This window comes from Mus caroli, chromosome 9, assembly GCF_900094665.2.
Source record: "Mus caroli chromosome 9, CAROLI_EIJ_v1.1, whole genome shotgun sequence".
Taxonomy (NCBI): domain Eukaryota; kingdom Metazoa; phylum Chordata; class Mammalia; order Rodentia; family Muridae; genus Mus; species Mus caroli.
Window position 1 is genome coordinate 51,904,776 of NC_034578.1, and position 27,866 is coordinate 51,932,641.

At 39.5% G+C, this 27,866-nt stretch overlaps 1 protein-coding gene across 4 annotated transcripts in view; it reads left to right on the forward strand.

Moving 5' to 3' along the window:
• The window catches only part of Ube2q2 (ubiquitin conjugating enzyme E2 Q2), a 136,621-nt gene that overhangs the window by 89,200 nt on the left and 19,555 nt on the right, over nucleotides 1-27,866 (forward strand). For 3 of the 4 annotated variants that reach the window (XM_029481085.1, XM_021172693.2, XM_021172695.2), the window contains exons 2-6: nucleotides 6,792-6,893; nucleotides 12,043-12,147; nucleotides 20,094-20,150; nucleotides 24,592-24,732; nucleotides 27,206-27,290. In XM_029481085.1, coding sequence (XP_029336945.1) covers nucleotides 12,118-12,147; nucleotides 20,094-20,150; nucleotides 24,592-24,732; nucleotides 27,206-27,290 — 313 coding nt within the window. In that variant the 5' untranslated portion in view covers nucleotides 6,792-6,893; nucleotides 12,043-12,117. The remainder of the gene's footprint in view (nucleotides 1-6,791; nucleotides 6,894-12,042; nucleotides 12,148-20,093; nucleotides 20,151-24,591; nucleotides 24,733-27,205; nucleotides 27,291-27,866) is intronic. The other variant, XM_021172694.2, reaches the window with a different exon arrangement.

The window sequence follows — 27,866 nt, forward strand, 5'->3', positions numbered from 1 at the left end:
GTAAGGCAGCCCCAATTAAATGTTGTTTTTTATAAGACTTGCCTTGGTCATGGTGTCTGTTCACAGCAGTAAAACCCTAACTAAGACAGTATCTTTCTAGTCATTATTCCCCTCTGTTTTATGCGGGTTTTTTTTTTTTTTTAATTCCTTTTTTTTTCTTTTTTTGGGATAGGATCTTTCTGTGAAGTCCTAGAACTCTGTGTAGACCAGGCTGGTCTTAAATTAACAGTCATCCTCTGCCTCTTAAATTTTGGGGTTAAAGGCATATGCCATCACATCTGGCTACCATTTTGAAAAATGATAAATGGGATTGTTTTGTCATATTCTTCTCACTTAGCAGTGTTGTGACTCTGTATCTCTTGTTGTTTGCTCTTCTATGATACGATAAATCCATCTAGCGAGTCCTGTCTCCTCATATTGGCCATGCAGGTGGCTGTTGCGTCTGTTTTCCTATTTTAAGTAGCACTCTGAGCGTCAGTAGATGGAATTCTGGTGCACATAGAAATGTCTGTGAAGTTTTCCTACAGGTGGTTGCTTTTAATTCTTGTTGCAGATTTGGTTTCTGAAGGTAGAACAAATTATATTGTACTATATAGAAACTTTGCTTTCAGCTTCCAGTTTTATCAGATGGGTAAAAATGTTAGCAGTGGGTACTGAGTGAGATCACCACAGTAAGGCAGGAGGTATAGTTACCTGCAGCCCTCAGACCTCGTGTGTTCTCGCAGGGTCACGCTGAACACTGAGTACTCCACACTAGCTAGAATTTACCTGTGACCGACCCCAACTGTCCCACAATAGGACAGTCAGAGAGAAGACTTTGTGGCTTCCCCCACCTGACAGCTCATTTTTGGGAATGGTGAGAATGTGTTCTGGCTAGTTTCATATTAGCTTGACACAGGGTAGAGTTATCTAAAGAGGGAACCTCAGTTGAGCAAATGAAAACATAAGATGGGGCTGTAGGCAAGCCTGTAGGGCATATTCTTAGTGATTGGTTGGGAAGGGCCCAGCTCATTGTGGGTGTTGTCATCCTGGGCTGGTGGTCCTATAAGGAAGCAGACTGAGCAAACCAATATGTAGCACCCCTCCATATCTTCTGCATCAGCTCTTGCTCCCAGATTCTTGTTCTGTTTGAGTTACTGCCTTGGCTTCCTTCAGTGGACTACAACTCAGGATATGTAAGCCATATAAACCCTTTTGATCTTGGTGTTTCATCACAGTTTTTGGTTAGGCTTTGTGTCAAGGGAGGGAGGTACCAAAACCAGCCCCAAAGGAGCATGTAGGTTAGTGGAGAATGGAGAAAAGGAGGTGTGTTTTTCCCAGGAGGAAAGGCTAGGGGATTTGGCAGTAGAGAAGTTGGAAAGTAGCAGTTCTCAATATTTTTGGGAGTCAGGACTTACTTAAACTTAAATATATCACAGGTCTAAGGAAACTTCATTTTTATCAGCTATACCTTTGATATTTATCATTAAAAATTAAAACATATTTAAAACATTAATAACTAATATTGCAAGTTTCTTTGATATACTTAAATATATTTACATATATAATATATTATAATATATACTAATTATGTGTATTTAAAATATATTTTTAAAAACATTTTTATAGTATATAGACTGTAAAACTGTATATTCTAAAAATTTTTGCTTGTTTGTTTTTGTTTTTCGAGATAGGGTTTCTCTGTGTAGCCCTGGCTGTCCAGGAACTCATAGACCAGGCTGGCCCCGAACTCAGAAATGTGCCTGCCTCTGCCTCCCAAGTGCTGGGATTAAAGGCATGCACCTCCATGCCTGGCCTAAAATGTATTTTATGTGTATGTTTTGTCTCTTATGTATGTCTGTGCACCATGTGCATGGTCTGGTGCCTGTGGAGGCTGGAAGAGAAGGTATTATTATATTTGCTGAAACTGGGGTTAGAGATAGTTATGAACCACCATACGGGTTCAGAGAATTGAATCCAGGTCCTCTGCAAGAGTAGTCATGCTCTTAACCTCAGAGTCCTCCCTCCCGCCCAGTTATTTGATGCTTTAATTGAAGTAATGTGAACAAAACCCAACTTCGATATCTGGTTGAAAAAAATTAATTTTAATAGCAATAGCCACTTTAGATAATTGGGCTCTCCATGTCCTTTAGTGCTGGGAACTGAACCTAGGGCCTTCAGCATGGCAGGCAAGTGTTCTTACCACTGAGCTGCTTCCCAGCTTGGGAATATTTTTTGGGGGGGGGGCGGCGGGGGAAGACTTTACAAAAACTTGATCTTTTTCTTGCATGATATTATAGCATCATGCATTGATCATTGGGAAATATTTAGTTGATAAATCTTCTAAAACATTGATAAGTTTTACTATCCAACATGAAAATACAATCTCACTACCAGTCTCATCAGAATACTTTCTGAAGCTACAGGCTCACACTGGTGGGTACAAGTCTTTCAAAGTTTGAATGGTTTTCTCTGAAGTTTGACTTTTATTATTGGTCAAATGTACTGACTTTTGTTTTGAAAATGACACTCTGTCTTTTATTTTTGAGAAAACATCTTCCAGAAACTCAGGTTGGAATAAGCATTGGTCATCCTTTCAAGTGAAAGTGTCTGTTTCATGTCAGTGCGTTTCAGATGCAGCCACACATGCCTACTCTCAAGTGTGCTGCAGTGACTCCTGTGTGCTCCCTGCGCCATTACCATCCTATTAAAAAGGCTTATGCGGTGTAAGGGACAGCACATCACTGGCATTCTGAAGGAATGCCCGATTTCTTTTTCACAGCTTGGTTCATATAAACACTTGCATTGCAAGATTCCAGCAGACCACTGTTAAGACCTTCACTTGTGGGAAGGTAGCAGCACTTTCCAGTAGAGTAATTAAGTAGGAAGAGGATCATTGACATTTTAGTGTTGTACTGAGGGGTGCAAGGCCTTTGAGAAACATTGAAATGAGTGCTTAGACTTGCTGCCTATCCTGCCTTTTCATGTACAGGATTTAAGATATATACAGATCTCAAGGGCAACTGATTTCCTTCCCTAAATTTCTCTTACCATGGGGCAGAGCATTTCATTCCTCTTTAAGCTCAAATGTTTCTTCATGCAGATATTTACTAGATAAACATGAGTCTGTACAATGAACTTCTAGATTGGTTTTTATTTTTTAAAAGCTAAAGCAAGTGCAAAACCCAGACAGTAAGTTTCTAAGCTAGGATGAAGAATGTGAAGATGAAGATACCCTACCTACTAAGTGCCTTTATTTAAGAATGGGGTTAATTCTGAAGATGCTTTACCTTTTAGCCTGTGAAGAGATTTGGAGCCAGTAAGAAAGAAATACAAAGATAAGTCAGCCAGTGCTGGACAGGTACATGGACACCACTACTGACCACTAATCTCTGTAGTTTTTCCTTAAGATTTAGTAAAATGTTTTTAAAATTTTTAGTTTCTGTGCTATTAGTTCTGTTGTGTGTGTGTGTGTGTGTGTGTGTGTGTGTGTGTAGGGGGTTATATATGCACCATATATGTATATAATGAGATTACATATGGCATTAAAGAACATTGTTCTTTAAAACTATTTGTGTAGTGCAGTTTTCTACTACTTAAAAATATTCATCAGCTAGTATCTACCAATGATGTCTTTTCCCAGATTCCTAGTAAAAACCTGAATAAAGGAACAACAACAGGAACAACAACAAATGCCTGTTAGTGAGTAAGAGCATGTAATGCTTCCTTAATTCACTTAAAATGACAGCACTTCATTTTAAAAGATGCACATTATTAGTAGCATTTCTCTGTAGTACTTTGTATGGTAGGATATTGTAATTCTATCATGTTTTTTTTGTTTGTTTTTTTTTTTTTTTCTTTTCGAGACAGGGTTTCTCTGTGTAGCCCTGGCTGTCCTGGAACTCACTCTGTAGACCAGGCTGGCCTTGAACTCAGAAATCCGCCTGCCTCTGTCTCCCAAGTGCTGGGATTAAAGGCGTGCGCCACCACTGCCTGACTTAATTCTATCATGTTTGACTGGCAATAGATGTATTTCTCTGTAACAAAAACTTAGAAACTTACTTATTTTGCTTAATTTATCTTATGTGTAGAGGTGTTTGACCACATGTATGTCTGTGCACACATGTGTGCAGTGCCTGCAAAGGTCAGCGGAGGGCATCAAATCCCTAGAGCTGGAGTTATAGGTATTTGTGAGCACCAAATCTGGGTCCCCTGTAACAGCAATCAATTCTTTACTGCTAAGCCATTAGAACTTTTAAAAACATGTGTATGTGTTTGCTCTCATGAGTTATGTGTACCATCTGTGTGCAGCAGCCTACAGAAGCCAGAGGTTGTTGGATTTCCTGGAACTGGAGTTAGAGCTGGTGGTGAGCTGCCATGTGGTTGCTGGGAACTGGCCCTGCTCCTCTACAAGAGCAGTGAGTACTCTACTCACCGAGCCATGGCTTCAGCCTCCTAAATTTAGAACCTTTAAGAACAAATGTTACTCTTGGTTTCTGTGGATCAGAGTCTGTGTACCACTTACTTACCTTGGTTTCTCTGGTCTTCCCAGTGCAGGAAAGTGTTGGTGGAGGCTACAGTGGTCAGAAGGATGGAAAGGGAGAGAACTGCCTCCAAGGTCTCTCTCATAGTTGTTGGCAGGATCCTTCTCATGGGATGTTAGCCTAATCTGAGAACCTTGGTTTAATTTTTACAGTTCTTTTTCAACTTCTTGCCATGCAGAGCTCTCCATAGGTGGCAGCTGATTTTCTTCACCTGGATTAATTGCAAGACCAGGAGATACGCAAGACAGATCTTTTTGTAACTCAATTTTAGAAGTGGTGTTGGTACTTTTGCTGCATTTAGACATGAGTGGCTTAGTCCAAGGAACAGGATATTTTACAAGACATGTGATACCAAGACATGAGAATTAACTGGGGCCAATTTAGAGGTTTCTTGGTAGAGTGTTGAGACCTCCATTGAAAATGTCTTCAGATAAATGTTGTAAATATCTATATTAGGAGAAAGGCTAACTCAGAAGGCCACCCCTGTGGCAAGTGAAATCTGACTAAGGATTGTGATAGCCCTGTGCTGCCGTTCACTCTGCTCCTAGCACCTGTTACAGTTAAAAAGCAGTCTTTAAGGATTTTGGTGTAGTTCAGCAGTAGAGCATGCACCTATGCATGACCTCATGTTTGATCCTCAGAGCCCAAAAAACAAAACAGGTAGGAGAAACTACCACCATTAAGAAAATGATTAGGCAACATCAAATGAAGGTAATCTTATTTAATGTGTCTGTTTTCTATGAAGTTATATTCTGAAGCCAGCTAGTAATCCTAGCACTTAGGAGGCTGAGGGAGGAGGACGTGCAGATTTGAGTCTACATAGTGAGACCATATCTCAAAAAACGAAAGAGAAATAAAACAAAGAAATAAACTACATTCATTGTTACAGTCTAAGAAGGGATGGAAAAACAAATGGATTAGTCCATCCTTTAGATAGTATTTGTGTGTGTGTGTGTGTGTGTGTGTGGTATTATACACAATGAGTACAGGCCTAGAGGTGCCATATCCCCTAAAGCTGGAGTTACAGGGAGTTGTGAGCCTGATGACATGGTGCTGTGGTGAAGTGAACTCAGGTTCTTTGGAAAAACAGTCCATGTTCCTAACCACCAGTCTATCTCTCCAGCTTACTTTTTGAGATAGGGCTGTCCTTTTTGAGAGATGTCTGTCCTATCCCTCGAGCTCACGGGCTTCCTACCCAGCCTTGGAGGTGGCCACCTCCAAGCCTGGCTCAATGTAGTGAATTTTATACAGGTGAAGGAGAAAGAAAACCTTGAAGAAGTTTCTATAATTATTTTACATTGAAGGTCAGAACGCTGTAAGTAGAGGGTCTTGAAAAAGTACATAATGTTTAGCATGTGTGAGGATTTGGAGATGTGTTCCTTGGATTATTTTTATAGTTCAGGACTAGGTATCTAGTTAGAAATGTAGCATTAAGCCAGGCGTGGTGGCACACGCCTTTAATCCCAGCACTTGGGAGGCAGAGGCAGGCTGATTTCTGAGTTCGAGGCTAGCCTGGTCTACAGAGTGAGTTCCAGGACAGCCAAGGCTATACAGAGAAACCCTGTCTCGAAAAACCAAAAAAAAAAAAAAAAAAAAAAGAAATGTAGCATTATTAAAAGGCAAAGCTACTGTTCAAAATCTAGGCTGAACTTTAAAGTTGGGATTTTCTTTTTAATTTCACTTTGAGAGATTATTATGATTCCATATTTTAAAGTTCTGAAAAAAAAAAAGGTAAAAGCTAGAAAATTCAGGTCATATAGACATGTTGTTGCAAGTCTCTAGCGGTACTTGACATTTCCTCCCCTTAGATAATTTTGGTTTTAATCATTTTACTCATTGGGTAAAGTATTATTGTCTGCTTTTAAACTTACAGATTGTATAACATGGACTACGCAAGATTAAGGTTTTTTTTTTTTTTTGGTTTTTCGAGACAGGGTTTCTCTGTATAGCCCTGGCTGTCCTGGAACTCACTTTGTAGACCAGGCTGGCCTCGAACTCAGAAATCCGCCTGCCTCTGCCTCCCGAGTGCTGGGATTAAAGGCGTGCGCCACCACACCCGGCTAAGATTAAGTTGTTAAACTTAGTAATTTTAATTTTTAAATTCCACCGAGGAATCTGGTCCCTCTCCACATGAATTTCAATGTCGCCTTTCTTCTTTTAATGAACTTTATATGGATCATAATTACCTGCCCCTTAGTGATATGGTTTAGTGGCATCTCTGGGTTGGTCTGTTTGTAAATATGTTTCACCTAGTTGTCTTTGTAACAGGAATCTTACCCATCTTCTTCACCAATATGGTTTGTGGACTCTGATGACCCAAATCTGACATCAGTTCTGGAACGGTTAGAAGATACTAAGAGCAACAGTTCGGTAAGGAGATGAACCAGACTTTCCTTTTTCCTTCTCATGGTCTTATGAAGAAAAATTAAATATTAAGCAGTAATATGATAAAAAAATTTATCACACTAAAATTTACTCCATTTATTTCCTTTTCCTGATAATTTTCCATCCCGTCTAAGATCGTAATACAAGTTGTTATAGCATGTTTAATAATGACAATTTTAGCAAGGTTAGAGACCTTTTGAATTCCATCTCCCTCTTTCTACATGTACATTCTATTTACATTAGGAATTGAGGTTCTTTTTTCCCCCCTTCATTCTAGCCATTAAAAAAGCAAACATTTTTGATAGACTGTTGGGTGAGGTGAGAAAGGACAAAGGGGAAAGAAAGGCCAGTGTAGATGTTAAGTGAGGTAACATAGGATAGCATCAGGATTTTTTTTTAACATTTTTTTTTTAATTATATATATATAAGAACACTGTAGCTGTCTTCACACAACCAGAAGAAGGCATCAGATCCCATTACAGATGATTGTGAAGCCACCATGGGGCTGCTGGGAATTGAACTCAGGACCTCTGGAAGAGCAGTCAGTGCTCTTAACCACTGAGCCATCTCTTCAGCCCAACATCAGTGTTTGTGTTAGGGAATTCGTTTGCTGGTTAAGGCCCACAAGTCTGCAGTAAAATCCAAATTTATTGAAAAGGTTTGTTGGTTTGTTTGTGATCCATAGTCATCCCCCTGTGCATACATTCCAAGACTCCCAGTAGAAGCCTAGACCTATGGGTATCTCTGAACTGTATAAAAACATGTTTTCTTCAGGACACTGCATAAGAAGAGATTAATAGTAGCTAGTAAAGTAGAACCAGTGACAATGGGCTCCATGTTAAATAACTATAAACATTGTGTACTTTCAGTTGGTTTATGGGACCTTGATAAACCCTGGAAAACAATATTTATCTCTGGGTTAGACGGGGGTGCTTTGTAAAGAGATGTATCTTTCTAGGCTGGGAAGATGGCCCAGGAGTTTAGGACACTTGCTGCTCTTACAGAGGACTTGAGGTCTGTTCCCAGCACTCAAGTTGCAACAGTTTACGAGTACCTGTAACTCTAGCTCTGGGGATCTGATGCCTCTGTTCCCTATAGGCACTGTACTCAGGGGTACAAACTACACACAATTAAAAAAATAAAAATCTTATAAAAAGTATCCTTTCCTTTTTTTAAATATTAGAATGTTTTATTCTTTGATTGTAAATGTCTAAGTACCCATTGTGAGAAAACTATTGAGTTGTAGATAAAAAGAAGACATTTGACTTTCTTATAATTTTCTACCTAATATAACCACTGTTGACATAATGGATATTTTCTGCAGTTTTTTCTTTGTTAGAAAATACATGTGCTATTTCATATGTTTTTAAATAGTTGGGGTCATGTCTGTAGTCTTACATCCCTTTTGAACTTACTGTTTTTTCCATGTTATTAAATCCTTATAGAACATAATTGTTCTTTGTAGATGTCATGGCTTTTTAAAAATACTCCTCTTAAACTCATATAAACTGCAAAAAAAAAGAGCTGGAGAAAAACAATTAATTTGTTGAAGATCTGTAATAACCCAAATGCTGCTTATTACCAAATAGAAGATACAATGATATTTTATTGATGATTGCAACAAATTAAACACCTAGGGTAAATTTAAATATGGGAGACTTATATGAAGAAAACAACAAAATTTTGCACCAAAGAATGTAGACTTAGCTACTGTGGACAGACAGATGTCTGAGGTGTGACAAATGCCACCTGTGTCTTAATATGTATAAATCTAATGCAGTGTCACTGAAAATGATTTATTTATTTTGGTTTTTAAAGACAGGGTTTTGCTGTATAGTTCAGGCTGTCCTGGAACTTGCAAGCCTCTTGCCTTAGCCTTTCCAGTACTGGGATTATAGGCTGTGCCGTCATGCCTGGGAGCCATCATATTTGTTTCTGGTATTGTCAGAATGATTCAAGAATAAGTAATAAAATACAAAAGTTTAAAAGGTAAAAAAATTTGCCCAAACAGTAAATGAAATAAAATATTAACTATTAGAATTAGACCAACAGGCAATAGAAATTTAGAAACAGCCATGCAAATGACAATTTAGAATAAGTAAAACTGGCGTTTTAACCCAAGAAGGAAGAATCTTTCTATAGATAATTTTAGAACTGGCCATTTTGGGAACTTAGACTCTTTAACACTTTGTCTTGTCAAAGTAAATGGTTTAAACATGTTCTTAGAATTAAGAACACTGGGGCTGTTGCAGTGGCTCAGCAGATGAAACCATTGCCTGAAGATTGATGACCCAGCTTGGGCTCCAGGACCCACATGGTAGAGAGAGAGAAGTCCTCCTACAGCTGTCCTCTGACTGCCACACTGTGTCATGGCACATGTCATCCCTCGCTCTCCAACCTCCATAAGTGTAAAGACGTTCTAAAACAAGGAAGAATATAAGTTTCAAAAGCTTATAAAAGAGTCCAGATCTTAAGAGCCATGACACTCGGAGTAATTAAACCCAGACAGGCACATGTTTCATTTCCAGCAGACTGGTGATGGACAAGACAGACAGACAGACAGACATAGCTCTCTAGCTGTTCCTCCTTAAATTGCTTATGAGTTAGGCCTGCTGGCACAGGTCCATAATCCCAGCTACTTGGAGTGAAGGCATGGATATTGCAAGGTCAAGGCTAGTCTGGTCAACAGATTGAGATCCTGTCTCAGAAGTGAAGAGAGGGTTGAAGCTATAACTCATTGGAGAATGCTCACCTACCTTGTGCAGGGTCCTAGGTATAATCCCTGATACTAAAAACAAAAAAACAAAAAACAAAACCTGTGTCAAGTTAAATGGAATAGGGCTTATATTGGATCTAATTATAGAAAGTAAGTACATTTACCTGAAGGAAAGACACACTTTCACTCTGATAGATAGCCTCTGCCGATTTCTCATAGCCTGGTTTCTAATAACCTTGTTTTGTTTTGACTTTTTAATTTACTTACTGGAGTAGAGAATCTGCCGTTGTATAGACATTTCTTAGCTGTCCAGTCCAGTGGCTCATTTTTAGTACTAAAGCGTTTTTCCATGGTTGAAATTTTGTTCCATCAACAGGTATTACTTAATGCCCACCAATAAAGAGCTGGTTAAGTTACTCCAGCTTAGTAAAAAAAGAATGCAGCCAGCCCTTTTCCATAGTACACATAGGACATTGCAAGATATAAGTAAAAAACAAGGCGTAGAATATTGTGTAATCTGCCCTCTTCTGTATACAGTATTGTACAATACCTATTAATGATGGCTTAGCTGTGCTTGCATTCTCCTTCCTGTAAATGTAGGAAGCTGTTAACAGAACACAGAAAAATACTTTAAGAGTATCGATTGGCTTCTCTGAAGCTCTGTGATAAATGGTGTGTATTCAAAGCCAAGGTTTGTCTGTCCTGTGCTAATTGATAACCTAGTGGGGACCGCTATGAGACCACCATTCCTTGGCTCTCTTACTATCTCGTCTTGGTCTCCTCTGAGATGCTCTTCCTTGGTATGTCTCTTTATTATCTTTTTATTCTGTGTTTTCTCTGTGCAAGCTCTTTTACTCTCATTACTTAAGTCATACTTTATTTATTGCAGAGAACCTAAATCTGTATCTCTAGCCAAAATGTATCTTCAGAGGTTGAAACCCATACACTTATGTTATTGATCCTCTCTATCTAGGGGATCTTGCTTAGATGTGCCATGGAATGTGCTTGTCAGTTTACATTTGTCTCCATCTTGTTTTCCCTCACTAATTCTCTCCGTGAAAAGGAAACAATGATACTGGTCATCTGTGCCTGGCCCTGGGAACTTGAGTTCTTTTTTATACTTCTGCTCCCCAAGCCATAAACTCTGGTAACGACCGCAAACGTGTTCATTTACCTGAACAGTTAGGCCCTCCCTGCGGTCTGAGTCTCTTCCACAGTCCCTGAAGAGGAGGGAAGTGTTAAAGTTAAACTTCCTGGAAAATAGACTCCCTGTTTTTCCTGTGGCTTGGTATGGAGCCATCACACTGCTATCACCTATAGCACTCCTGCAGGGTCCTGAGGCGGGATCCGAGGTCAGGGCTGTGTCCTGGTCATCCTGCCTCACCACATGAAGTACCTACCTACACACATGCACAGACGTGGTGGGCCCTTTGCTTCCCTTTGAGCACGAGGACATTTGTTTGATCTAATGTAGTGCTTAGCTTTCCTCATGTCTACTTGGAAGGGCTTGCTTGTTCTTTGCTGGGTTTAACCCATTCTAATCCTGTTCCTGTTTTCTTAGTCCTCCATAAACCTGCTTCTTCTTCATGTCTTTTCTTCATCAGAGACACTGAGCTAACTATTCCTGCTCAGTGTAGTAAGTTGCCTTATCAGCTCCCATCTGAGTCTTAAATATTGCTTATCTTTTATGTTGAGGAAAAACCCTATATAATGAAAAATATGTTTGTACAGTTTTCCTTGTTTGCTTCCTTAAAGTAAATATACCTACAAAAATTTAAAATGGAAATTTAAAGAGCTATTCTAATATGGCAGTTTTGCTAATGATTTTTTTTTCTTTTCTTTTGGAGAGGCTTAATTTTAATTTACTCCTTACTGTCATGAGACAGCCTTCCTTTCCGTTTTGCAGATGGCAGAGACTAAAGCCAGGGTTTAGGTATATGCAAGGTTATTTATTCCAGGCTGAGTCTACTAGGCCACAATTGCCTTATGGTTTTAAATGAATCTGATTGTTGCAGATGTAATTTTATAATCCATATGCAATACTTTTTAAAGTTTTTTTTGTAGTCTTATGAATGCATTAATGTTCTGTTGTTTAAAAAGCTGCAAGTTTCTAAGGTTAGTTAGCAACTAGATACTAGGCAGTGTCTGAACCTTTCTTCTGTGCCATTTTGTTGGTGTTACCTACTAGATACCATGCTGTAAGGACATACTAAGCTGTAATAACTTTTCTAAAATCGTGATTTTCTTACACCAGCAGCTCTAACACGTATCAGAGACTGCTCCTCCATCTGTGGGCTGCAGTTAGCAAGGAGTGTGTTTTCCTTTCCTTCTGGATTGACTAACAGTAGTTGTAGCATTATTCAATGTCGTCTAAGGGCTCTTTAACATAATGCTTATTTACTGAAATATGTTTTGTAGCTCCGTCAGCAATTGAAGTGGTTGATATGTGACCTCTGCAGATTATATAACCTTCCTAAGCACCTGGATGTTGAGATGCTAGATCAACCACTACCCACGGGTCAGGTAAAGTAAACCTTCTCTAGTGTTGAAGAGCTGAACTCAATTGTCTTAATTGAAAGTTAAACTAGGATAATTTAAAATTATTATATAGCCTATTTGGAAGTTAGTTTTGTGTTCCTAGTAAATTGCCTTGCTTTAGGTGCTAACACAGGCTTTTATTTCTTGGGATTGTTTGTATTTTACTGTAATAGGTGAGCACTGCTCTCTGACCCCTCCATTTTGATTTTTGTTAAAATCAAAATGATTTGTGTGTTTCTTCTTTGACTGGTTGTTTAGTCAGTTTAGTCCTTTGACATACCATGTCTAAAAGTCTGTCTGTGCTTCTTAAGATGTAATGCAAAGTTAGCTCTCCCCAAGCCATGGAAATTTCCACCAGTTCAACAATCATCCATGACTTTTAGACTTACATAATTAGCTATTAGTTAACTGACTTTTTATTACAATAAATGAGGATTTAGCTCTTATATAAACTACCTACTTAACCACCCACTGCTTCTAAAGCATTGTTTAGTCATGAATGATCAGTGCTGTGAGGACTTTGGGGAGCCATGTTTTCTGTTATGGCATTTCCATACCTGTGCCATCTTTTTTTTCTCAGGGTCCTTTTTTTTCTCTCAGGGTCCTTTTTATAGTAATACTTCCCAGTTTATAAATGTCACATTCTCTTTCTGGGATCCTCTGTCTATGGAGTCCCTGTCTCTTCTGTATTAATTAGTCTTTGTGAGTTTTCTGGATGGCCTGTATAGTTGTCACCTTGAGATTTTTCTTCTCTGCTATCCTAGAGCGAATCTATTGATTCCTGGATCTCATGTCATCTCTATTGGCTTTCTTTTTTCTTGTTTGTCTCTATTTATTACACTGTCAGATAAAGGCTGAAGGCATGAAGGAAAAACCTGGTTCAGAGTTGGTGTTAGAACAAGCTCAACCACACTGGGTCCAAAACGTGGTTCTTGTTGCCATCTTCCTAGTCTCTGACCACTTCTCACTTGTACAGAGTAGTCGGTCGCAGTGGTTTGTCAGCACTGCAGGTATTCTAAAAGCAGTGCGCAGTGCTGTACATGGGAGTTGTGTGGCCTCAGTATCAGCTGCTGTTGTGTTCTCTTTCACTCAGTGTTTGAGTGAATAATAAATCTAGGCTGAAATTTTTGCCTAAGAATTTCAAATAACTATGCTGTTGTCTTCTAGCCAATGGCGTTGCTGAAGCTGATGCCATCCGGAATCTTATGTATGATTTTTCTTTGGAAGCTTCAGGGAATTTGTGCTTGCTTTTGTGTAGTGCACTGCAGCAGTGGCCTTAACTCAGGATCTTTTCTCTTTCATTGTGCTGGACGTTGAGTAAGGCTGTCCCTTTCCAAATTTGAGTCTTGAGTTTTGGTACATATTTTTGTGTGTCAACTTTGCTTGTCCATTTTGTTTGTTTTGGAGTTTATTAATTGGACTTTTCAATTTTGTTTTTACGTTTTGGAGACAAGGTCTTGTACACTTTAGGCGCAGACCTCAAAAACCATATGTAGCTGAGGCTGACGGTTGTCTTTATCCTGAATGCTAGAATTACAGGCTGTATCGTCAATGCCTGGCTGCTTTTAGATTTTTTAGACCTCTTGGTTTGAGTCTTTACATCTATTGTATTATATTCTTTTTCTTAATTTCATTTTATTTTTATTTGTATATGCGTATGTGTGTGTGTTGGTATGAACGTTGGTGGCACTTTTATGGAGGTCAGAGAACAACTTGCAGGAATTGGTTTTCTCCACCATCTGAGTCCCAGGATCAAACCCAGGTGGTCAGGCTTGGCTACAGGCACCTTTATCTACTGGACCAGCTTATCTTTTCTCTCTTTCTTTTAAAATTTTGTTGTACTGTCAACTTTTTTCTATTTCACACGGACAATAATAAATTTTAAGGTTTTAAAAAATACGTGTATGAGTGTTTTGCCTACATGTATGTGCACCACATGCAACAGTAGAGAATCTTCGTATTCCCTGGAAGTAGATGGCTGTTAGCTGCCATTAGGTGCTAGCAATCAAACCATAGGCTTCTACAAGAGCAGCAAGTGCTCTTAACCACTGAGCCATCTCTTTAGCCCCTAAGTTTTGTTTTTATTGTATATGTTTACCCCATTTTCTCAGAACTTAATGGCTTAGAGCTGGATGTGGTGGCACATGGTTTAATCTCAGCACTCAGGAGGCTAAGGCTGAGGCCCAGCCTGTCCTACAAATGAAGACCCAGTCTCAGAACCCCCAAACGGGCTGGGGTGGATGGTAGTACTCACCTTTAATCCTGGCACTTGAGAAGTAGAAGCAGACACATCTCTTGAATTTGGAGCCAGTCAAAGCTGTACAGTGAGTCCCTGTCTCAAAAGATTAAAACAAAAAAACTTAATGCCTTAAAATACTAATTCTTGCTATTGAATAGATTAGTTAGGCTTAGCTGAGTAGTGTCTATTGGTTTCATTTGGTGACTGTTATGTGCAGTCAGGTGCACATTCAAGATAGTATGGCTGTAGACAACTAGTGTGATCTTTATCTTGAACAGCTCTCAAGTGTTAACTGATGGCTTCCTTTTTTCCCCCTCTCTTCATGTATCTGGCATCTTTAGTGTTTCTTTGCCTGGTGTTTTTTCTGTACATGGCATTATCCTGAAGGGCCTCTTCATAATGTCATCTGCAGAGACTCTTCATTCTGTTTCCTCAGAATTTCAATCAGAACTCTTCAAGGATACAAGAGGGGAAGTTGCTGGGCATTTTTTTTTTTCCAAGACAGGGTTGCTCTGAGTAGTAGCCCTCGATGTTTGGCAACTCACTGTAGATCAGGCTGGCCTCGAACTCAGATATCTACCAATGCCCAGCTTAAGTTGCTGGGCATTCTTAAGACTTAAACCTGGAGCAGGCCAGTGAGGGGTTTGTGAGCTGAAGCATTCTCCAAGCCAGCTCAGGTTCACTGTGGGCTGTGACGCCCTAGGCTTTAAGCCTGGTGGCATGATTCATCTGGAGGAGGGAATCCTCTCCAGTATCGGAATGTGAACCTGAGCTTAAGAGCTCTTTCTGATTGTCCCTTCTTCCTAGCATTCTGTACAGGTCGTATAGATGTGGTAGAATCATAAACCAGCTTATTGTGGCACTTTGGCCTCTTTAGCATCTGTATTTTTTTATTTGCTATATATTTCCTCAGTTTCGTCTTGTCTCATTGTATATATTGTAAAGCCTGTCCTCAAGTACTTTTGTGTCCTATCTTTACTCATTTGTATTTTATTTTGATGTTTTTAAGCATACCTTTCTTCAGTTGTGCCAAATAAATGATGTGGAGTCCTTGTAGCCAACACTTGTCACCTGATAGCTTTAGGGGGAGTTTATGCTGACTCCCAACCACTCTTTCCCTACTTTTCCACTTGTTAGTACAGGGTAAAAGATGGCTCCAGTTTCTCTGCAGATGACATTTTGTCTGACAGATAACCTCCTGGGTTCTACTTAAGGAGGTGGGGAATGCAGAGCATTTGAGGGCTGCGTGGTGTGTTTTGCAGGCAGGCTTTTGGTTGGTCTGTAGGTTTCCATCCTGCCTGCTGCTCCTGTTGCACCTGTGTATTTGGTGTCTGAGTCTGGAGCCTCTGAATTGAGGGTGCTTTTTGCAGCTCTCTCCTTGGTCACTGCTGTCCCCTGACCTGCACCTGCACTTGTGAGCTTCATTGATCACAGCTCCTATTTACAGTCATCTAATGGAAATGGTGTTTTATTGCTCCTTATAAGTCCCTTTTGCCTTTCAAATTTTTGTATTTATACAGTGTTTATTCTTTTGTAATTTAGTGGAGCCTAAAGAAAGATGATGAGAAAAATGTTTAATTTTTCTAACTGTTCAGGTTTTATTTTCTAGAAGGTCCATGGTTTTGTTTTTTACGTACAATATATCCTGAACTTGAAGTCTGTCTTGTTTTTCCTGGGTGTAGATTGGACAACAGTGTAGATATCCAAGTTAATTTGTGAATTATGTAAGAAAAATGGCCTGATTTTGAATCATCCTTTGTGTTTTGGTAGTTAATATTGTTAGGATAGATATGGTAATTTTTTTGTTTTCACTTAAGAGTCTGAGGTTGTTGAATGGTTTTGTTTCTTTTTTAGGCTCTTGTTTCACTTCTGCATCAAGGTTCTGACTTAGGAAGCTCTGCTGTCTCTCCAGCCCTCACTCGCTGTTTTTGAGACAATGTTTCTCTCTGCCCTGGAACTTACCCAGTAGGCTAGGCTGGCTGTCCAACAAGCCCAGGGATCTGCCATGTCTGACTTGTCCGTGGGTACTAAGGATCTGAATTCAGGTCCTTATGTTTACTGTCTGAGTCCCTCCCTTAGATCTTCATAGCTAGCCATCTGTCCTTACTTTCCTGACTTTATCCTTCATGCGTGCTTACTTCTGTATAGTTTAGTGTTGCCTGTATTGAGCTTTAAGAGTCACACTATGTATTGGCATGGCATGTTTTCTTTGCAGTTCCTTTTTTATTGCTATGCTCATTTCGTTGTTCAAAAAGATGAGAATGCCCATTTTCCATTTGAGTGTTGATAGATAATGGTAGGCTGTTTATAGTTTTTTGATCTTTTTGTTTGTTTTGTTTTTCTGTTAAGAGTCCTACTATGGATTTTCTTGTTGGTATTTCTGGATACTCTTGTGCAGTCATTTCTCTGGGGTACATACTTAGGGGTTGCTTTGCTAGGGTTATCTCTCTCTCTCCCCCTCTCTCTTAAACCTAAGAGTTATCTAGACAGAACTGTACAATACTTTTCAGGTGACTTTGGGTTACTTTTGTTTTTGTCAGTACATGTGACCTCGCAAGTGATGGACTGACCCGCTGCTGTCAGTGCTGTTACTGCTACTCCCGGGGGGTCCCTCCAGATTGTACTCTAGTCTTGATTTCCTAGAGAGGTTTGGTTTATGGAGATATGTATGCATGTATGCATGGAGAGTGTGGTATACTTGGTGTCTGTTTTTAGCGTGGAAAGTGTGTTGGTGCGGAGAACCCACATATACAAGTGTGTACGTGTACAGAATACCATCTGACTGAATGGTGCCAGTTCCAGAGTTCTAAGTTCCTTAGTGAGTGTCCTCCAGATATTTACATTTAGTGTTAATAGATACAACTCCAGTGACTGTGTGATTCCTATTTCTGTGTATTTCATTTTCCTGTCTGATTTTTCTCTGTAACTGTGGTCTCTGTTTTGTTTCTCGGTATTTCTTTGGGGGGTAGCCAGAAACACTTCCTATCCTAAACTCCTTTCAGAGCTTGCCACCATGCTGTGTCTTTGCCTTGCACATTTCTCCTCTTGTTCTCCAGATGAACGTCAGGCCTTTGTGTTCCTGTCTTCCAGGTTCCTTGAATGCTTTGTTCAGAGGAGACTGCTGGTTTTTCTTTTTTTTTTCCCCTTTTACTGTTTTTCTTCAAATGTTTCTTATTTCCTAGAGCTGTCTTGTCCTTTTTATAGTAACTTGTTCTTGTTTTGCTGGTGCAGTAGCTTCTCAACAGGCCTAATGATTCAGGTTAGATTTTAGCTCTGTCTTCTTCACTAGTTGTGCCATGGGTGTGGCTTTTCTGTGTGGTACCCTCAGGGTCTGTTTTCTTCATGGTACTTGGTCATTTGCTTGTTTGTAGGAGAGGTATGGTATCAGCCAGTACCAGTTTTGACAGATTTCTGTAGGATGCTTGTCTCTGCTGTCCAGGATGTAGACCTGTGTTCTGCTGAAGCTGCAGGGTGGGGCTTGTGCGGCTTCCAACTTCAGAGTGTGTTAGGAGATTCCACTCTTGGGCTGAGTTATAATAAAGAGGTTTTTCCTTTCCTCTTTGGTTCTACTGCCCATCAGGGTAGATAGGGTTCCTATAGAATAGAATGGTTCTTAAAATTAATTAGAACAACTTTACAGCAGTTCATTCAGTTGTTTTCCTGTGGCTTTCTCAGTCAGGACATCTAAAACTTTAGCAACCATAGGATCCATCTGCTCTGTCTGCTGCTGCTGCTCTATAGTTGTGGGTCTGTATATTGTTTTTCTACGTAGCAATGTCGTTTATTATCAAAGTTCGTCACCTCTCCTCCCAACCTCTGTTTTGGTTTTAAGACAGGGTTTCTATTCTCAGCTCAGGCTGTCCTAGACTAGAACTCACTATGTAGGCTAGCTAACCTTGAACTCACAGTAGGCCTCTTGAGTGCTAGGATTACAGGCCTGAGCCACTGTGCTTGCTTTCAATGAGCTTTTGAAAAGAAGCCAGCCTTGCTTGTTAAAATGAAGGCCTTAGGATTTCATGAGCCTAATTGGCTTTGTGTTTTTGTCAAATTATTTATCCTTTGGGGAAGGGTATTGCTCAGCTTTCTCATTTATAAAATGTTAGGCAGGGATGAGTCTGACGGTCACAGACATAGGCTAGAGTTGCATGTCAGAATCACCTAAAATGCTTTTTAAAAATTTTAACTTCTAAAAATTAAAATATAATTATATTGTTAGCCTTTTCCCTCAAACACCTCCAAAGTACTGGTCTTGCTATCTTTCAAATTCATGGCCTCTATTTCTTCAGTTGTTTAACACACACACACCCTCCCACCTTCCTCTCCCCCCCTCCCCCCGCCCACCCCGCCCCCCAGTCCATGTAATGTAACTGTGTGGTCTTGGTGTGCCCTCTGTTGGGGAGGACTACTTCTCCGATGAGGAGGACTTCTCTGACTGTTGCACAGCCCACTCTGTGTTTGCATTTCATTGTTGTCATTCTTGTTCACATCATCTTATTTAGATAACCATCATGGTGAGACTTCAAACTTCCTCTTCCTTCCTCTGGCTCTTAAAAACTTACGGCCCATCTTCTGCTATGAGCCTGAGCCTTAGATGTAGGAGGTGTGTTGTAGATACATCAGTTGGGGCTGGACACTACCAGCCCACTTATTCTTTGTGTTTTGATTGGTTGTGGTTTTCTGTAATAGTCTCAAACTCTTGCATTAAAATGCATTTGAAAAGAGATTCTCTGGGGTAGTTAGCATCTCAACAGTGCTTTTCACCCTTGGTGCAGACTTGTGTTTGGGACCTTGGGACTGCTGGGTAGCTGTGTTATTTCTATTTGAAAAGATACCAAAAATAATCTGGTTTAGAAATACAGAAAAGGGTAAACCACAATAATTTTGGGAACTGCTTGCTTTTATTATTTTGTCCCAGGAAAGGAGTGATTAGAGAGATGTAGATTTTTAGAACGAGTCTGAGCTTACATGTACCTGACAGATTTTTCCAGCTCACTGATTTTGAAGAGTTAATGATAATGAATTAATGAGGGTGTTTTGTTTTGTTTTTTTATTAAGACTTGTGCTCTCAGAGCATCTAAAAACAGGCCTTGAGACTCCTGAGATCCTGGTGTTCTGATTTGACCTCTGAGTCCTAGTTTGTTGATGTTTTAGATATTCTGGGTCCCAAACTAAACCTGCCTTTATGAATGCAGATACATTTCCCATATTGAGAGATGGCAAACTTTGATCTGGCAAGAGACTTCATGTACAGCTGTAAAATCCCACATGACTGCTGTGTGGATGAGTAGTAAGCCCTGCCTTAGGAGAGGTGTTCACAGCAGATAGACTGGCTCTTAGTCACTCTCAAGTACTTACTTCTTTATAACATCTCACCATTTAAAATGCAAGGCAGATGAATTCATAGAAAAATTAATGTTTTTTTGGAGGGGGTGTTAATTGGGTAGATAAGGAAAGAATAATTTGGATCATTTGAGTAGAACATAAAAGTAAAAAATTAAAATTAGTTTATCTTTAGTTTTAAAATTTCTTTTATATTTGATTCCCTTTGTTTATTCTTAAGGCATCTGCTACATTGGATTGACTTGAAATGATTTAATAAGCTCTGCTCATGGGACTGTAGCGACAGTGACTAATAGTGGCCAGCTTTCCTATGTGCTCTGTATAGCGTTGGCACATTCTTTCTCTGTTTCAGAATGGGACAACTGAAGAAGTAACTTCAGAAGAAGAGGAAGAGGAGGAGATGGCTGAAGTAGGTATTTATGTAAGAATAGGACTTCATGAATATCTAATGGTGTTTTCTCCTTTTAATTTTATTTGTGTGTGTGTGTGTGTGTGTGTGTGTGTGTGTGTGTATGTGTATGTGTGTGTGTAGGTAGGTGTTCGTGGCATGTAGAGGTCAGAGAGCAACATTTGAGAGTCCATTCTGTGTTTCTGCCATATGGGTTCAAGAATTGGACTCAAGCCCTTAGACTTAGACTTGGGGGAACTTCCCTTTATGACTGAGTGGTCCATCTCACTGGTTCACATCTCATGAATACCTTAATATTTGATCATTTTAATAATCCTTTAATCTTCTTTTTGAAGTAATATTAGTGTTGACTAACAAAAAACATTTGCTATTTCAAATGAGATATACTTTCTAAACTCTGGTTTTGCTTCTAATTACCAATATGCCTTTGAACAAATTTTTTTTATTTGAGGGCAGTAAAAATTGTTTACATTTAATAATAGTATTTAGCTTATAATTTGGTTAATTTTAGGAAAAACTACTAAGTTTAAAGTTTTGTGTTTACAGTTGGGGAGATGGCTCAGTTGGTAAAGTGCTAGCTATGCAAGTACGGGTACCTGAGTTCAGATCTCTAGCACTCATGATTAGAAAGAAAGAAAGAATCCAGGTGCTGCAACTTACATCTGTAACTCCAGCTCTGGGGAGGTAGAGACAAAAGGGTTCCTGTGACTCTTAGTTATAGCCAGGCAGTTAGACCTAGGTTCAGAAAGAGATCCTGTTTGAAAAAAATAAGGCAGTGATTGAGGAAGACTCATTTGGCCTCCATACACACATGAACCTAACATAGGCAGGCAGGCAGGCAGACACACACACACAGAATTATGTTTGAATGAAAGGAAAGTTTGAGGGCATCACAGGGACTGGACTGCTTGCTAGAAGACTCTTATTGAAAAAACATCTAAGGGCTTTCTGTTACTCTGCTTTGTGCTGCTAGAATTAGAATACCCAGGACCAGGTCATTTATGTTGGTATAGTTTTGAGAGCTAAGAAGTTTAGAATCGGGTATCTTGTGAGGATTTTCATGCTGTGACCTCAAAGAATAGAAAGGGAAAGGGCAGGGGAATTTAGGCCTGTAACCTTTTGCGCTTCCTTTATAAAGGGCTTAACTCCAGGATCAAGGAAGGAAGGCTCACGCCTAATCATCTGGTTTGTTTTTTTTGTTTTTGGTTTTTCGAGACAGGGTTTCTCTGTATAGCCCTGGCTGTCCTGGAACTCACTTTGTAGACCAGGCTGGCCTCGAACTCAGAAATCCTCCTGCCTCTGCCTCCCGAGTGCTGGGATTAAAGGCGTGCGCCACCACGCCCGGCTCTAATCATCTGTTAAAGGCCCTATTTTTTTTTTAATCTTTTTTGTTTTGTTTAAGATAGGATCTCCTTTGTGTAGCTCTGGCTGTCCTGCAAGGTTGCTCTATAGACCAGGCTGGCCTCAGACTCAGAAATCCACCTATCTCTTGAGTAGTGGAGATTATAGGCATGAGCCACCAATGCCTTTTAATATTTTTATATTTTTATATTTTAATTTTTAAATTGAAATAGAATGATATCACTTTCCTTTTCCTTACTCTTCCCAGCTACCTTCCCTTGAACCCTTCCCATGTCCCCCCACTCCCAAGTTGATAGCCTCTTTTTCTTCATTGTTATGTATGTTAAATATGAAGAATGAACGTGTGAGTGTGTGTGTCTGTGTACACATAACCTGCTGTGTCTGGTTTGGCTTGTGTATTTGGTTTCAAGCCTGACCATTCTGCATTCAGCAATCAATAAGGAGGCTGGCTCATCCCTGGGAGAGGCTATTTTTTCTAATTTTTTCTAAAAAGTGCATGCCCTCACTAGTTCTAGGAGTGCTGCCAAGTTTCCTGGTACCAGGCATGACTCCCCTCCTGTTGAGTGGGTCTTTAGTTCAATTAGACTGTTGTTGCTGCCACCAACATCTGAGTGCCACCTCCTGCCCCTTGATGCATATCTTGCCATGATGGAAATGGTGGTTCATAAGTGTTACCCCTGGGGGGGACTGCTCCCTTCCTTAGCAGCTTGTATATTATTTAACTGCAGCTGTGGAGCTGGACAGGACAGAAGCCTTCAGGACAGACCCAGCTCAGATCATCAGAGTCCTGTCTTAAGAGTGGTGACATTAGCAATAGGGATGGTCCTTGTCTTAATACTATCATAACACCATAACTGACTTTTGGAGGGGAACATTTAAATAACAAGTTTTGTAGCAACTTTCCAAGGCATTAAGATGATTGTCAGTTACCAATAGATCTTTAGGCTTTTCAACCTTTGAATTTAAATTCAGGTTTTGAAATAAAGATCCAAAGCTCCATTGACCAGATAAAATGCATATGAATTTCATAATCTTTAGCTTTAAGAAAATTGTTTTTTGTTTTGAATCTTATAATTTATTCAGACTTTTACCTTATTTTGTTTGGAAAAAAGTCTGTTTAAAATGTACTTTGAGAATGGGTCAAAGCAAAAGGAGTCATTTGTTTTGTGTCCAGGAGTAGAATAATTCTTAAAATTATTTAATTAGAGTGACTTTTGGTGGATGGGCTGTTTGCTTTACTGTTGTCATGAAGTTTAATTTAGGAGGAACAAATTGCATGAGAACATTAAGCTTCCCCAGCCTGGATGCAGTGAAACAGACTGTGTTCAGAGTTTCTGTGCTTTTCTTTTACTTCTCATGAGATTGACAAGGGGCAGTGATACTTAGGGAAGTAACGCAGAAGACTGCAATTTGACTAGAACTAGTGTGGCTTACCGGCCTGAGTGTAGTGTGCTTCGGGCACTTAAGCAGAAGAGAGGAGGCTCCTAGAATACACGACTGGAAGGGAAAGGCAGAGTTAGAGACAACATGCTTGTTGGATAAGGTTGTTAGTCATGTAAGCAGAAAATGGTTTGCTGTGGATATTGTTTTAGGAAGATGAGGTACATTCAGGATTTGCTGACTAAAGTGCAGGTAAAGTGTGTGGATGGAAATGACTTGAGGTTGGAGGAAGAGATACAGATTAAGGAGACATTATTGAAATTCTGAAGAAAACAAATACAGGACAGGAGAGAAGTCTTAATAACATGAAGCCCTGTGGAGAATCTGGTTAAGAACACAATGTAATTTGTGAAAGGAGACCTGCTGAGTTGGTTTTGTATTGAAGGTAGTCATTGACCTTCAATTCAGATTGCATGGAAAGTGGAGGTAGTGGGTAACTCCTTCAGAGATCTTGGTAATTGAAACTTAAAGCAGTACTAAGATACTTGGAAAAGCCAGTACCAGATAGCTTGGGCATAGATTTGTGTGTGTGTAAGAACAAATGATACAGGAAAGAGAATGGGATGCAAAAGATGTTGGTCTGCAGGTGTTTTTCAAATTCTTTTTCTAAAAACTTTGCCCTAAAGTTGTTTAAAAAAAAAATCTCAAAATTAGCACTTTGTGTTTCAGTTCTTATTCTGAGAGCATGGAGATTCTGTATTTCCATGTTTTCATTTCAGGGTTTTTATTGATAGAAAAAAATCATGCTGGCTGTGTCTGTAGCTTGATTGGTAATGTACTTGCCTAAGCACGCACAAGGTCCTGGCCTTGATCCCCAAGCACCATACAAAAGTGAGTATGTGGCACTTGCTTAGAATCCTAGCACAAGAGCTATTCAGTAGGAGTATCAGAACATCAGGATTATCTTCAGCTACATAGGGCATTTGAGCCAGCCCAAGGCTACATAAAACCTTGTCTCAAAAAAAAAAAAAAAAGCGCTGATTTAGTATCCTAATGACCCCATAATGGATGATTCTTTGAATTAACTGGTTTTTGTATCTGTAGATTTTGTTTTTGTACTTATGAGAACGAGATGGGTACAATTATGCCTAAATTAGTGTTCATATTTCTTAGAATAAAACTCTAGCTGGGCAGTGGTGGTGCACGTCTTTAATCCCAGCACTTGGGAGGCAGAGGTAAACGAATTTCTGAGTTCAAGGCCAGCCTGGTCTACAGAGTGAGTTCCAGGACAGCCAGGGCTACACAGAGAAACCCTGTCTTGAAAAAGAAAACCAAAACCAAAACCAAAACCAAAAAAACAAAACCCAAAAACTGTAAGGTCAGGTTTCTAGAACAAAGTATGAGTAATTAAAGGGTCACTAAATTGTTTGAAAAGTTCCTCATAATTGGAGATTTTTAAAGGTGGCAGATTTGATAATAGTCACAACTTTATGAGGCTGTGGTATCTGCTTTCCACAGAACATAAGGTATTAAAGGAGAAAACCTTGTGAGTGGAGTCTGGGGCTTTCCTCCTCCTCCTCCTCCTCGAATGGATGCATCCTTTCTTGCTTGTGCGTTTAAAATTTTATTCAATTTTTTTTTTCTGAGTAGAAACCAGTGAAGAAGAGAAGCGTTAATAAGCCTTTTATTCTCTTTGTAGGATATAGAAGATTTGGATCACTATGAGATGAAGGAAGAAGAGCCTATTAATGGGAAAAAGTCAGAGGATGAAGGGATTGAAAAAGAAAATTTGGCAATATTAGAGAAAATCAGGAAGACTCAAAGGCAAGACCATTTAAATGTAAGTGTGAGTAAGTATCTAGAATGTGAACTTCGTGATTACATAATTACAGATGGAGATACCAATCTCAGCTCTCCTTCCATCCTTGACTTAGTAATGGATTTGGTCATTTGTTTTGTTGACCTATGCTGCTTCTCCTGATTGTTGACAGCCACTTTCTACCCTGTTCATCTGTTCTTCACATCTTGAAAACAAACTGCTGTCTCTGTATAAGAATCCTGTGTTGGTTAGTTGTAATTGTCAACTTGACATAACCTTAGAATTATCATGGGAAAAGGGATCATCTACATTGCATTGGCCTGTGGGCATGTCTGTCAAGGAACTGTCTTATTCACTTAACTGATGCAGGAAGACTCAGCCCACTGTGGGTGACACCATTTGCTAGGTAAAGAGTCTTGAATTCTGTAGAGAAGACAAAAGCTGAACTGCAGTCAAGCAAGTGGGTAGGAATGTACATGTTCATTTGTCTCTGCTGTTGTCTGTGGATGTGATATGACTATCTATTTGACGTTATTTCTTTGACTTTTCCATAGTGATGGACTGTAACCTGGTATTGTAGATTGAAACAAACCCTATTCTTTCCCTAAGTTGTTTTTTGGTCAGGATGTTTTTAATCACAGCAACAGAAACGAGTAGAAGGACCTCTCCTTGCATCCTGTTGCTGCTGTACTTACTCCCCTACCTTAGGTTCTGTTGTGTTCAAATTCAGCCCCTACAAACTATTACTCTGCCTCTGTTCTCCCTTAAACCTGACCTCTGCCTTTTGCACCCTAACCAACTCAAAAGTAACTTTTCTCTTTAGGTTGACTCATCCCTGCTCCTTACCCCCAACAGAGTCTGAACTATGTAGCTATGGCTAGCCTGGAACTCTGTGTAGACTAGGCTGCCATTCAATTCAGAAATCAGCCTGCCTCAATCTCCTAAGTTCTAGGATTAAAGGTGTGTACTACCTACCATACTAGGTGATTTAACATACTATTTATGAGAAGAAACATAGCAGTATAAGATGCATAGTTTGGTGAAAAACATGCATGTGTGGCTTTGGATTGTTCAACTTTAAAATGTAGGCAGACAGTATATACCTTTTGGAAGTCTTGTGAAAAATGAAAATGGGCTGGTAAGGTGTGTTGTCAGTCAAGGGAGTCAATGCCAATAAGCATTGGCAGTCCGGTTGTCTGACACTTTCTACCTTGTTTTAGAGCAGCTTATTAAGCTCTATAAAGTCAGGGCCAGCTGCTTTGTTTTAGGCAAACACAGTGAATGGATTGTTATACAAGTTAATGTCAAGAATGAATTATAACAAGTAAGTTCTTTTCCTTCCTTTAATCATATTCAATACACTATTTTAATTGGCAAGTCTTTTGTTGTAGAGAACTTTAACCAAGCCCATATCTTGATTATTAAATAAGTTTTGTAGCACCTGAATTAATACTTTATTTGCTGTGTCTGATGATGGACTTCAGTTTGTATGGTTATAGTTAGAACATCTGCAAGTTATTGGCTACTCTGACATAGAATAAGGCTAAGTACTTTATATTACCTTCCCATTTAATCTTCATAGAATCTTCATTGCCATTGTGGGAAATAGACATTCTTCATATTTTATAGATACAGAAACTAGGGCTTTTAAAAAAACCAGTTTAAGGGCTGTGAGATGGTACAGTGGTTAAAGTGCTTGCTTTTCAAGCACAAGTATTAGGATTGGTATTTGAGTCTCTAGACCCCACATAAATGGTGAGCGATTGTGCTGGCCGGCCTATACTTCCACTGCACAGAAGGAGGAGAGCAAGCTGGCTAATTAAACTAAACTGTTGTTCAGTGCATACGGTGGAAAGCAACCAAAGATGTTGATCTACTGCCCACAACAGCCTTGGGCCTATACATGCGTGGGTACATGAGTGAGTCTACAGATATGCAAATGCACATGTATACCACACACACACACACACACACACACACACACACACACACATATATACATACATCAAAAAATCTGACTAGGTTGCACAGTTAGGAAATAGATCTTTAAAACCTTTAAACTCAGAGTAGTACAACCTTCAAACTTTGATTTTTAAGAAAAAATACTCTTATTTTGTATGCATGTGTATGGAGGAGAGGGTGCTTGTCACAGCACACCTGTGGCGGTCAGAGGACAACTTGTGCTGAAGTTAATGCTAAAATGTTATAGTGAGGGTCTTGTAGCATTTTTAGAAGTTGTAGTTTGGAATAGACTCATACTGAACTCTAAATTGTCAGAGTCCATGGTGTTCTGGGCATACTATGAGGCCTCCCCTCATGATATAAACAAGCAACACATGTCTTCAGTTTTCTGTTTTTCTTAACATTTCATAGTCCTTTATTTAATTGTACTTCTTGATTTCTTAATACTAAGTGGTAGTCATTTTTACAATGTTACTGTAAAATTTTACATCAGGCTTTGATACCTTAAGCCTTTAATTATTAATTGTTTCAGGGTGCAGTGTCTGGGTCAGTACAAGCATCAGACAGACTGATGAAGGAGCTCAGGGACGTCTACAGATCACAGAGCTACAAGGCAGGTGAGGCCTTGGCTCTGCTGGCCATTTGCTTCTTTCCATGGAATGTTGTTTCTCTTTTGCTTTGCTTTCCTTTTGGGGAATGATGGGGTTAGATGGGCACAAACTGTTTTTGAACTCACTATTTTTCTGTTTGGTTAGATAATGTGGGGCCACCACACTATCTTTGTGTCATTTACTGTAATATAGGTAGACAGAGTTGGAAATTTTTATTAATGTTATTTTAGAGATGTGAAACTCAGGTTTAACGAAATTCTAAAAGATAAAAGAGATAAAATGAGTTTATCTTTTTGTTTGTATTTTTGCTTTTTGAGACAGGGTTTTTCTGTGTATCCCTGGCTATCCTAGAACTTATTCTGGCCTCAAACTCAGCCTGGCCTTGGACTCAGAGATCCACCTGCCTTTGCCTCCCAAGTGCTGGAATTAAAGATGTGTGTCACCACTGCCCAGTGAGTTTATCTTTTGTATCTAAAAAACAAACAAACAAACAAACAAACAAACATTACAGGGGCTGGAGGGATGACTTAGTAGTTAAGAGCCCTGACTACTCTTCCACAGAGGTCTTGAGTTCAGTTCCCA